General features: G+C 41.0%; 1 protein-coding gene across 1 annotated transcript; it reads left to right on the top strand.

Moving 5' to 3' along the window:
• The first annotated feature begins 7,351 nt into the window (after positions 1-7,351).
• On the top strand, positions 7,352-8,095 carry LOC113291796. Its single transcript, XM_026541289.1, has one exon. It carries the CDS (start codon positions 7,352-7,354, stop codon positions 8,093-8,095), a length of 744 nt encoding a protein of 247 aa, XP_026397074.1.
• The last annotated feature ends 5,419 nt before the right edge of the window (positions 8,096-13,514 follow it).

Raw genomic sequence — 13,514 nt, 5'->3', positions numbered from 1 at the left:
AATTAGGTTTTCTATTTTACCTAATTCGATTGGACAATCCGAGCCCATGCTTCTTTTCTTCTCTCTCGGTCCTTCTCCGCCTCCAATTGTGATCTATAGCCTCATCTATTTCATCAACTCTTCACGCCTAGGGTTCCAGCGAGAAAAGGGGCGTGATGGGATGATGTAATAGATGGCTAGAGAGTAGGGGATGATGATGATTGAGACAGAGGAGTTGGTGATAGAGAAGGTGGAGTTGTTGATGGAGAAGGTGGTGGTGATGGAACTGGTGCGGCAGGAAGGTGGTGGTACGGGTGAGGGAGGAAAGAGAAGGAGGATAGAAGAAAAGATTAGGGTTTCTTCAATTTTTGGCTAATATACCCTAGGGTTGTTTTGGTGTGAGGCGAGTTCATCAATTTTTGATTTCCAGCGAGATGAAGCCGCTGGATGCGAACCTGGTAGGTAGATCCAACAGTGAGATGGAACAGAGCATGTAGCGACCGTTAGATGTGTAATAAATCAAAGTTAACGGTGCAAGATTAGGTTAGGTGTTGTAGTGTTGAGCGGAATCATCGGGATTTGATGAGCAGGAAAAGGAGAGACCGTAGGATTCAAATGCAATCTAATCTGAAGGCTTGGAATTTAAGCACTATGGTGTTTGACAAGAACCTCGGATTTTGATGCACATTAATGAAGCGACCATTGGATTATGAGATGGATCCAATCTAACGGCTGAGAATGGAGGCGGGTATGGATATAGAAAATGGGTTTGGGTAAGGGTTTTGGGCCTTGGGTATGCCAAGCCCATATCTTCTTTAAGCACAATTCTTCGTTCTTGAGCCCATTCCTAGCTTTTTGGACTTGTGCGCACCATTCTTTGCGGCTTCCTTGCGTAATTTCTTCCGGCTTTTCACTACTTTTCTGCTCTTTTCTGCTCCGCAAGTCATCCGACTTTATTTATTACCTAAAAATGCAAAATTAATTAATAAAAATATTTATTCTTGAAAACAATGAAAATGCAGAATATGGGATAAAATGTAGAATTAATGCACAAAAGATGAGTTAAAATGCCAACAAAAAGGGATAAATATATACATTATTTGGCACTCATCAAATACCCCCAAACCTGAATTTTACTTGTCCTCAAGTAAAACAAAACTAAGGAAATCCTAACTATACCACTGTCGCTGGTCTCTCGAATGCATTTAGCGTATGCACTAAGCCTTTTAAACCACAAAGTGTCCCTAGTGGACGAGTGAAGTCTCGTGAAGGTTTGCTTAGAACGTACCTACAAAGTTCTAGGTCAAAATATAAGCTCAGATTCCATCAAATGTGACATGTGCAAAACAGTTTAAGCTCACAGCAAAATGGAGATGTCAATCTAGCTATCGAAGGCACAATCCTAGCACTGATAACAAAAAAAAAGACATGTGATAAGAGTGTAAAGTGTATCTACACATGTGTAAAGAAAGATCTGAAGTCATGACTACTAATCACCAAGAGATAGTTTCTCAGGCTAAGAACCAAGGTCGAAATCTAGCTAGCTGTCCGGACTTTACGAGAATTGTGAATGAGTTGGAGGTATTTCACAATTACTCGCGTTGTACATCAATGGCATACACCCTCCTTGCTTATTACAATGAAACAACAAAATGACTCTTTACATGACTCTTATTTACATTGACTATTCTCTTTTTATTTTTGGAACAAGAGATGATGGAATTGATAAATACTTGATTTTTTTTTTTTGTATTTTTCTGATATTTTTTTTTTTTGTTTTTTTTTTTTTGCATAAGGAAACACTTTTGATACATATACAAAAGGAAACAAAAGATTACATGACACTTTGCAAGAGGTAGCCCTTTTTGATGCACCCAGTTAAATTCGATGGTTGTTTTTCTTAATGTAACCTCCACCTTCTATCCCAACCAACCAAAGAACAAGCTAGTCAAGTTTCGTTCAGTATTCTAAAGTGATTGGCAATCGTAACTTCCTATCAAACACCTTGAAGATCGAGGCCATACATGTATTGGTAGATCGTGCGCGTGCAAATTTCTTATCACAATGTGAATTGTGCTAGAATCAGGGTGCCTAAATATCTAGACTAAGACTCCTAATAATTACATATTTGCACAAGAGTCAACATTTCAAGGTAAATGAGCTCCATTTTTTTATGTTTTTTGTTTTTTTTTTTAATTTTTTAATTTTTTTTTTTGATTTTTTTCGATTTTTTCAAAAAGATGGAGTTTTGTTTTCAATTATAGCATATTATCATGGTATCTACTCTATACCCCCAAACCTAAACTAAACATTGTCCTCAATGTTTCAAAATATGGAAAGAATTATAAAACAATATATGAAGAGGATCATGTTGAGTAGAGAAAAAGGAAAGAGAATACCCGGTTTCGGCGAAAGCAATATTAGAACTCCGTTATTCAAGGCAAGAATCCAACATATGTCAGCCGAGATCATATTGGATTAGCAAAATATATACAAATGGAACAAAAAGGTTTTTAAAATTTATCTACTTGATTATATACAAAAAATTCACCATACACTAACAATCTAAAGAGTTGAGGATCAACCCAAAAGACAAAGTGTAGCGGTTTCAACAACTTCACACATATATAACAGGAAAGAAACGCAAGTGAAACTGTGAAACAAAATGAGCTACCCCCAAACCTGGATTTTACAGAAGATATAATTTTGAAAACAAAATCGCGAAGTTTCGGGGGTTCATCATGCACAAGGTCTAGCTCGAAATGAACTTTGCTAGGGACGGGCAAACATGCTAATTCCAACTGTGGTTCCTCAAATGTATTATACTTAGAAGCAAAATAGTCCAAGAGGACTTGGGAAGCATACAGTTCCAAACCTAGGTTGGGCATTCTCAGAAAAATTGGTTTTACAATATTGGTACAAACCAAATCTAGGTTGGGTGGAAGGCCAACAGATTGTGACTCATGTAGGAGAATAGGTGCGTCATTATTAATCAAATCAAAATCTCCTAAATCATCTACACATGTCACATCATGCTCACAATCATCAATCAGTTTAGCAAGTTCACACTCAGAATCATCAACATCATCAACAAATTTATTCTCATGCATCGGCAAATCAGGAGAAATATCACAATGTGACCTAGGTAGAGAATCAGACACATCAAATATATTTTCATGCATATTAGTGTCTACAGAAGATTCAACTATTCCTATGTCATGCTCATCTTCACAGAATAATTGTACGAATCCCATGTCAATATCAAAATCATATGAATTACAATGAGTATTAGAAAAAAACAACATGAAGGTCGAGGGCGAGAAGCCATATGTTATTGAACCAACAGGTTCCACAATATTTTCATGTTCTTCTAACATATCATCATAATCATCATAATCATCATCATGGTAGCATGCATATTGGTCCTCATTAACAGTGGTGGTGTCATTAGTCGATTCATGTTCCTCTAAATTAGGTTCATATTCAACATTATTTACATGAATGGGACTAGACACTTCATTAGGGACAACATACATTTCCTCATGAATTTCCTCCTTTTGTAGGTGAAGCAAAATCTGATCTAAATGTGCATGAATTCGTGATGTAGATCTATCATAGTCTTGCTTGCAGAGTCTTAAAGCTTCTGTGGTGGAGTCTAAATTCATGGGAGTACAAAATTCTTCATGTTCAAATTGTGGTGAATGGTACATGTGTGTATGGTCATTAGGGTTTACAAAATATTGATCGCAACCCTCAAAGGATTGATTATGGTCCCAATGACTACCATTCTCATAATTTATGGGCATTTCATACCTTGGATTTTCTCTACATTGCCTAAAATTATGCAAAATATGACAATTCTCAACAGGGTGGTCTAAACTACCACATGCGGGACATGCATAGATTTCAGGTTGCCTAAGAAAATTAGATGTGACAGATTCCTCATGTGATTGCATTTCTAAAGCTGTGATTCGAGCTTCTATTTGATCCATAAGTGATGATTGTGTGAGTGAGGCACTAGCAAAATGTTCATTTTCACGTTGCGATGAATGATGCATGTATGAATAGTCATTAGGGTTCATGTATTGCGGCTCGGGACTTTGAAAATGTCCATAATAATTCCTATGACTATTGACATCATGGTCCGTGGAAGGTTCATAACGTGGCACATGCCCATAAGCAAGTTCTCTAAGAGTTTTATTTCCATCCCCAGGAGCAGACCAAAATCCAGACATGATTGGCTCAAAAGCTAAGTAACTATGTTACAAAGCCCAAAATTTGGTTTTTTAAAGGGTTTGGATTTTTGGGAAAAATTTGGTTTTGGTGGGAGACATTTGAAAATTTGGTTTTGAAATGGGAGTAAAATAAAACTTTTGGTTTAAGATGGGATAAGAAGAAAAAATTTGGTTTAAAATGGGAGCAAGTAAAATTTGGTTTTTGAATGGGAGAAAAGTAAATATTTTTTTTTTTTTTTTTTTTTTTTTTATGGAAAATTTGGTTTTTAAAGAGGGAAAAATTTTGGTTTTTGGTTTTTTTTTTTTTAAACTTAGCCTAGCATAAATTATCACACCCCACAAAAGAAAATAAAAACAACAATAAATAATTACAAGCCCATAAAAGAAAAATAAAAGAAAATAAAAGAAAAAAAAATAAAAATAATTATTACAAGCCCAAATTAAAAAAAAATAAAGAACAACAAAAATTATTACAAGCCCACAAATTAAAAATGGAAGCCCACAGGTTGGGTTCTCTTAATGGGTTTAGGCTTACCTATAAAGCACAGCCCAGCTGTTCGGTTTGGTTGCAAAAGCCCAGTTGGGCTATGGATCATCCTAAGCTTTGGCTTTTCTATGGCCCAGTTGGGCTTTGGTTCAACTTCTTCACCTTCTGCAGCTTACAGCCCAGTTGGGCTTTGGGTCTTCCTAAAATTTTTTGTTGGAGAGGCCCAGTTGGGCTTTGGCTCTCAGCAACAAGCTCAGACCAGCAGGCAGCAGCAGCACATCAGCAGCAGGACCAGGAGCAGCAGAGGTTGCAGCAGACTTGGCCTGGCACCAGCAGGAGCACAAGTTCTAGCAACAATAGTGCAGCACCAGCTCCACAGCAGCAGTTCAGGCTAGCAGCACAGCTCAACAACAGCAACAGGCAGTTTGCAGGCTTGTTTATCGGCAACACCACAAAAGAAAATCAGCAAAGGAAATCAGCAAAGGAAATCAGCAGATGGCAGCACCACTCCCCGGCAGCGGCGCCAAAAACTTGGTGTGGAATGGAAAACACACAAAACTTGCAAGTATACAAGGCCAAGCTTTATAGTATAGGGGTGAGTAGGGGTTAGTCCACAGGGAGTGGGAGCATACAAGAAGTTTTCCTAAGCTAGCAAATGATGTAAAACAAGATACAAGATCACAATGTTATAGTGGCAGTGAAACAAAGAGGGCAAATGGCATGAACCAAGGCTGTGAGCCAAGGGCAGGGGAGACAGTGAAGTAAAAAAAAAGGAAGGAAAAACAAGCAAAGCCAAGGCAATGGCTTTAGGCATTCATCTAGAGTGGGAAGAGAACCAGCTTGCTCACAGTCACTAGTGAGCACTAGTTTCTCCCCACTGCTCAATCAATCCAATGCTTCAAAGCTCTAACCTAGCATTCCACTTCTTGACAGTGAATTAAACTTAACAGTTTGAGAAACTAAACATCACACACTAAACATGACAGTATATCCAATTAACATTACATTAAACATGAAACTAGAAATTAAACTAAATATGCACAATGTATCAAAACAGAAAACAAAAATTAACAAAACAGGGAACAAAAATTAACAAAACAGGAATCATTGCTAAACAGGAAACAAAAATTGAGGCAAAAATTGAAACAATGAAACTGAAATTAAAACTAACCTAAGCATGGAACTAGAAATTACCAAACATTAAAATTAAACTAACATAAACCTAATTGCACTAACAGTTGAAAATTAAATCAAAATTAAACTTGCTAAACACAAAATTAAAACCTAAATTGAACTGTTGGAATTGAAATTGACATTAAAACAAACTTAATTGTAACTGAAATAGAAATTGGACTTGAAATTGAATTAAAATTAAACTAAAAATTGAAACCCTAATTTTGAATTTGATTTGAAATTGAAGAAACTAGAACTGAAATTAAACCTAATTGGAGACTTGGCTAGTCCAAGCACACCCCCCACACGTTCTACAAACCCCAGTATTTATACCCTAAATTAGGGTTCATCCAAAATTCCCAAAAATCCAAAAAAAACAGTGAAATTAGGTTTTCTATTTTACCTAATTCGATTGGACAATCCGAGCCCATGCTTCTTTTCTTCTCTCTCGGTCCTTCTCCGCCTCCAATTGTGATCTATAGCCTCATCTATTTCATCAACTCTTCACGCCTAGGGTTCCAGCGAGAAAAGGGGCGTGATGGGCTGATGTAATAGATGGCTAGAGAGTAGGGGATGATGATGATTGAGACAGAGGAGTTGGTGGTAGAGAAGGTGGATTTGTTGATGGAGAAGGTGGTGGTGATGGAACTGGTGCGGCAGGAAGGTGGTGGTACGGGTGAGGGAGGAAAGAGAAGGAGGATAGAAGAAAAGATTAGGGTTTCTTCAATTTTTGGCTAATATACCCTAGGGTTGTTTTGGTGTGAGGCGAGTTCATCAATTTTTGATTTCCAGTGAGATGAAGCCGCTGGATGCGAACCTGGTAGGTAGATCCAACGGTGAGATGGAACAGAGCATGTAGCGACCGTTAGATGTGTAATAAATCAAAGTTAACGGTGCAAGATTAGGTTAGGTGTTGTAGTGTTGAGCGGAATCATCGGGATTTGATGAGCAGGAAAAGGAGAGACCGTAGGATTCAAATGCAATCTAATCTGAAGGCTTGGAATTTAAGCACTATGGTGTTTGACAAGAACCTCGGATTTTGATGCACATTAATGAAGCGACCATTGGATTATGAGATGGATCCAATCTAACGGCTGAGAATGGAGGCGGGTATGGATATAGAAAATGGGTTTGGGTAAGGGTTTTGGGCCTTGGGTATGCCAAGCCCATATCTTCTTTAAGCACAATTCTTCGTTCTTGAGCCCATTCCTAGCTTTTTGGACTTGTGCGCACCATTCTTTGCGGCTTCCTTGCGTAATTTCTTCCGGCTTTTCACTACTTTTCTGCTCTTTTCTGCTCCGCAAGTCATCCGACTTTATTTATTACCTAAAAATGCAAAATTAATTAATAAAAATATTTATTCTTGAAAACAATGAAAATGCAGAATATGGGATAAAATGTAGAATTAATGCACAAAAGATGAGTTAAATGCCAACAAAAAGGGATAAATATATACAATATTTGGCACTCATCAGTTATGTGTAGAGAAGCTATAGGAAAACAAGAAAGCAAGAAGTTGGCAGAGGTAATGCAGGAGGCAGGACAATCTCCCTTTTCCGAGAACCTATTAACACAACAATTTCCAAGGAAATTTTCCCTTCTGACGTTCACAGCTCCATTCACTGGGATCGGGGACGCAATTGAACATCTTAGAACTTACCGCATGACCCTAACCCAGTGGGATCAGTACGATGTGGTGTTGTGTAAGTTTTCCCTAGATAGTCTAAAAGACGAGGCCTTAATGTGGTTCAACAATTTACCGAAAGGATCGGTTAAATCATTCGCTCACCTATCAGAGTTGTTCTTAGAAACATACATTCACAACAACAGAGTCAAACCTGAAGTTGCCGCACTGTGTCAGTTAGCCCGAGGACCAAATGAGACACTCCGCTCTCTGGTAACACGATGGAGAAAATTATGCGCCGAGATCGGAAGAGTCCCCGAGGCCTACGCGATCTTGGGCTTCAAAAATAGTCTGAGAAAGACAGACCCCATATTCGTCTGCATGTATGAAACCATGCCAAAGAATTTGGGAAAGCTGAGAGAAATCCAGGAGGACTACGTGGCCCTTGAAGAACTTCAATACGGTACTTACGATAAACTGGTAAAAGGAACCAGTAGAGGAGCAAATGTGGTAGAACCGCAGAACCCCCAAGTGCCAGCCCAAGGAGCAGGGCGACCCAACAACGGGTCAACCCAGTTCGATAAACATCGGAGTTGAGGATGGAAAGGGCGAGACCAAGCCCAGCAAAAGAAGGGAAAGTTTGTAGACCCAGTCTACACGAAACTAAGCACCCCCATATCCGAGATCCTCAAGAAGATCGACGGAAAATACAAAATCACTTACCCATGGTACAGAGGTCAGCAGCCCAAGCGGGCCAAAAATAGAACTGACTTCTGCGAGTTCCATCAATTCCATAGTCACACGACAGACTCGCGCAGAGACTTGAAAAAGATGGTGCAGGATATGATCGATGAAGGTAAGCTCCAAGAGTACATCGCGTAACCGGCGATCCAACCAGCCACTGGGGCACCCATACATCGTGTGGAAATCCCTCGTGAGGCACAATATCTAGGATGCAATACGATATCGCACTCAGCTATCATTTCTCCCGCTCCTGAAGGAAATATCACAGGACGAATTCACAAACGAAAATTCGAAGGTGACGAAGTCTTCAGTGTAGCTAGAGATCCCCCCATTGAGGAGTGGATGAAATTTCCTACCATCTTTTCAGCCTCGGAGGCACCTGATGGAGGTCGGAACCACAACGACCCGCTAGTGGTCACGATGGCCATCACACTTCCCGAACACGAAGGTGAGGAAGCAAAACTTAAGGCGTTGCCATGGGCCATGCCTAAAATCCTAACCGATGGAGGAAGCTCTGTAGAGATCTTATTTTATGAAACATTCAAACATATGGGTCTTAGAGATGACTGCCTAATACCTTCCACCTACAACATATTTGGCTTCAACGGCTCGTCGACTCGCCCAAGGGGCGAGGTGACATTGGAAATTCGGGTAGTAAAAATCCCCACCTTAACCACTTTCTATGTAGTGGATGTGCTTTCAACCTACACAACTATTGTCGGGCGATCCTGGGTCCATGGGATCAAAGGAGTTGCCTCGACTTACCATCAGAGGCTAAGGATCCCTACGCCCGATGGAATTGCAGAAATCATCGGAGACTCCGGTGAGGCAATATTGCTACAAGATGGACGTTCAGAATGGCGAAAACAAAACAAAATCCCCAAAGGCGCAGGCAAGGAGGGCCAGGAATGCCAATAACCTGGCTGAGATTCATGACTACATAGCAATAGCTAGTGAGCCAAAGCACTCAGACGATGCTCCAGTCTCGTGCAACACCATGACCTCGGGGTCGCCTACATGGCCATTATAGCAATCACAGACCCTCTCCGATGAAGGAGAGTATGAATCCAACTTCCACCCAGAGGTTGATACCCCCTTTTTATAAATGAAGAGAACAAATCAACATGAGCATGGCGTATGAAGGGCACGATCGGAAGCAAACCGGAGTTGTGCCAAGATCAATTGAGAATTGATCCAGAGTGCAAGCCTAAGAGGTAGAATATGCACAAAATGACACCAACTCACCATCAGGTGATCCACGAAGGGTCAGACCAAACACAAGCAATACGAGTCGTCTGAAAAATACCGCATCGAATATGGGTGTCTGACATGGCTAAGATGCCAAAGAAAAATGGAGGCATACGAGTCAGCGCTGACACCTGCGAACTTGAGAAGACATGTTAAAAAAAAGTCTTCCACTCCTTAATATTAACCATCTCACAGATGCAGCACCTGCACGTGAACTACTATCCCTAATGGATAGATACTCGGGTTACAATACCCTGACTAGCAAAGCCAGATTACAAGAGCATCTTTGGCCCTACATAGATAAATACTAGGAGAAAATAACCAGGCCTATAGCAACATAAGACGGACAGACGAAGGCGCACCCCCTCAGGAATTTCAAGACTTGTACTAAACCCTTGGCCATTAACCAAGAGAGGAGCAGACATTGTCGGACCCCTTCAAGCTAGCACAGGGCAGCGAATCATTGTACAAGATTACTTTGCAAAATGGGTTGAAAACACAACCCTTAGGCACACCCAAGACCACGATGTATCTATAACTCTCTTAAATCACGATACATATCGTTATGATATATATCCCAACCACCGCCACATCGGATGGTGGAAGCAACATTCAAAGGGTCACTAACAAGGCGATCCCTGATACGATCAGAATGAACTTAGAAAAACATGGAGCCAGTCGAAGCGATCAATTATGTAACATACTATGGGCAAGTCGGACCATCCATAGGGTGGTGGCAGAAATAACCCCACTTGTTCTCACTTTCGATACAGAAGCGATCACAACAGCTGAAGCGGTGATCCCAATGACAGGGACTAAAGCACGAGGAAAGAACCTCACCTCGGAGCCGGAAACCTCGAAGCCAACCAATCCCAAGGAGAACCAAGATTTGGTCCCTCAGAGAATCAACAAATATCATTGGAGACCTAACCGAGGACACGACAAGTGTGCTCATCGGAGACAACTTGACTTAGGCGACAAAGCTTGGCATAAGATGATACCACGCCAACACGAGCCGGAGAAACCGATTCCAACTCGAAAAGGAGCCCGCGCGATCGTCGCCGAGGCAGATAGTGGAGCACATAGGCTTCCCGAACTCAAGGGGGAAACAATAATACACCCATAACAAATTAAGTACCCAGAGCAGTATAATGCCCACACAGGCTAACGCTTAGAAGGTCAAATTATGAGAATGAGGCTTAATCCCTACTTGTAAAAGGTCATGAAACATTCCTCAAATTTACTAAGGGTTTATAAACCCTCTTTTGAGATTAATAAAACTACCCCCTTTTGTGCACATTCATCCATTTGCTTTGATTTTTGTTTATTTTTGCTTATTTTTGTTTTTATTCTTTTTCTTTATTTTTTGATTTCTTGCTTTTTATTTGCATATAGAATAATCATATCATACTTGCATTATAACAAAATACCATCAAGACTATGGCACGGTGTTAGCCACACCTTCCATTCTACAAGGAATGATGCGGGTAAAATACCTAAGCTACCTAAGACGGACACAAGACCTAAGGTAATGCCATCACGATCATGAAATCGGATGATGTCCTTCCATAACAGGAGATATCCAGAATCAAGGTACTTACCTCTAGCCAAGGAAAGAATCACTTGACCGAGATATCGCCCTTCAAAACATGGTTAAAAAGAAAGCGACTCAAATATCTGATCACTCAACCAAGAGGCAAGTGTAACCTAAACTGGACTATTTAAAAGCCCAAGAAGGTACAAAACGAAAAGGGAAATATGTTATATTCAAAATCCAACACCATAAGAGATGACCTATCCAATTAAGGAACTGATCACTCCTTGGCTTTGTCACCCATGGTTGGACCAAAAATATACACCAAAGTCCCTTAGAACCAACAACCCGGGACCATTGCATGACAGATATAAAGAAGCAAGCGGTCACCATTCATACTGTTAGATAAGTTAACAGAAAATATCAAAGTGCCTCCCACATACGAGGACTTATCAAAGTATAAGTAGCAAAATAATGCCTCCCACATTTGAGGACTTTCCAAAAATAAATAAGTATTTTTTGTCTCACAAGGAGCATGAGAGCATACCAAACGGTGTTTACTACATATAACCTCGGATACAACACGAGGTCCAAATGTTAAAACAAGGAAGTCATAAGTCCTTAAAAGGAAACACTTACACGAACAAGAAAGCAGACAAGTTCAAGTCTGTTCATCACCAGGAGCACCTTTAATCAGTGTCCATCTGATCCTAGCCCTCGGCAGTATCAGAAGCAATTTGCTCAGACTCGGGCTCGACAGGAGGTGGTGGGATCGCAACGCTAGCAGCAGCGGCCGCAGCGACTTGTTGACGCTCACGAAGGATGGATACTTTACAGGCATTTGTTATCATAGCCTTGTACTCCACGTGAAGATTTCTCAACTTCTCATTCTTGTCAGCACGTTCAGCCGCCAGCTCTTCCTCATGGTTATTCACCAATTCATTGAGCTCTTCATCGAGACTCTGTCTCGCTGCCTTCACCTCCTCTGATTGCCTCTCCAATTCTGCATTGCGCTTACGAGCCTCTGCAAGGAAAATAAAAGGAGACAGTCAATATAACAAAAATTACCCACAAACACATGATATGGATAGAATTCAAAGCCGTTATCAGGCAACCTTCATGTTCAATCAAAATAGAGGACAAGGTCTGTTCCACTTGGGACTTTTAATTATCTAAGGCACTAATTTGTGCTTCCACAGGAGTTATGGCAACATCACCAGCTGGAAAAGATAGCATATGACTATCACGATCTTTCTCAAGCTCGATAAACTCTCGCTTGAGCCGAATAAGCTCTGCCCTATCATCATCTGCTTGTGCCAACAAGGGTATACAACTAGACTGCCACTCAATGAGCTCATACTTTTGAGCTCGGAGCAGCTTGATCTCATCCGAGCGAGTTACAGCCACTTGCTTAGCTTTATCCAACATCGCACGAAGCTCTACAATGCGATCTCTATGAACATCCACGTCGGTCTGCAACTTAACTTGCTCTTGCTCTAAGGCATCGATCTTGCATTGAACAAAACTCACATCGAGCTTCAAATTGGCAAGTTCTTCGCCATGCCTACAACCAATATTATCTAGCCTCTCCTCCAATTGTTTGATGCTGGCTACCAATAGAGGGACTATTCAACAATCTAGAACCTATCATGGAGACGCAAAATCTAGACAAAGGAGGAAATAAATACCTTCCAACTCTTTCTTATCCCGACGAAAAGACAAGTCTTCCTGCTTAGCCATCTCCACAGCAGCACGAAGTTGCTAGAACTCTTGCTCGGCAGCCTTGGATCGCTTCCTAGTGACACAGGCCTCAGCCAGCATACCAGTTCTCAAACTATTGCTCTAGTGAATCAGACAACAATAGCAGTCAAAACTGGGGCACTAAGAAACTCAAAGCTAATAAACCAAGGTTAGGTGTTCAATACATACCGCATGCACAAGCTGATGCTGAGCGGACTTAGGCAAAGAAGTTAAGATACGAGCTTGCTCGTCCTCGCTCGGACGAGCGTACTGATCCGAGTATTTTCATCGCCTCGGACCCACCACTGAACAAATACACAGTGGAAGACGAACTAGACGGAACCGTCAGAGCAGGAGGAAAGCCACCAACAAAGGTACTTGATACACCATGAGTACCAACACTCAGAACCACATGAAGAATACCACTAACATTAACACCACCACCAACCTGAGAACTCGTATCGGGAACAACACCCTTGTAAGCGAGATTACTCGCCTGGGGCAAGCTCACACCCGATACAATAATGACACCATCGGGATTGACGGGATCATTCCACAAAGCTTGGTCAAGATCATCAAAGAATGCATCGCCAAGGTCCACCACCTCGTTCTCGCCAAATAAAGCACCAATATCAACCTCCATAGCATGTCCTGCAACCTCCACAAAAGCAGTAGATGGCCCAGAGCCATCAACAACCCTTCTCCTATGTCAAAAACACAAAAACATCGAATGTTAAGGCATAAAACAGG

This window comes from Papaver somniferum, chromosome 6, assembly GCF_003573695.1.
Source record: "Papaver somniferum cultivar HN1 chromosome 6, ASM357369v1, whole genome shotgun sequence".
NCBI lineage: Eukaryota > Viridiplantae > Streptophyta > Magnoliopsida > Ranunculales > Papaveraceae > Papaver > Papaver somniferum.
The sequence above is the reverse complement of the archived record's forward strand: the minus strand, read 5'-3'. Positions and strand labels throughout refer to the sequence as shown.

Excerpts from the sequence above, each read along its gene's own strand:
- LOC113291796 (XM_026541289.1), top strand. The coding sequence starts at position 7,352 with ATGTGTAGAGAAGCTATAGGAAAACAAGAAAGCAAGAAGTTGGCAGAG.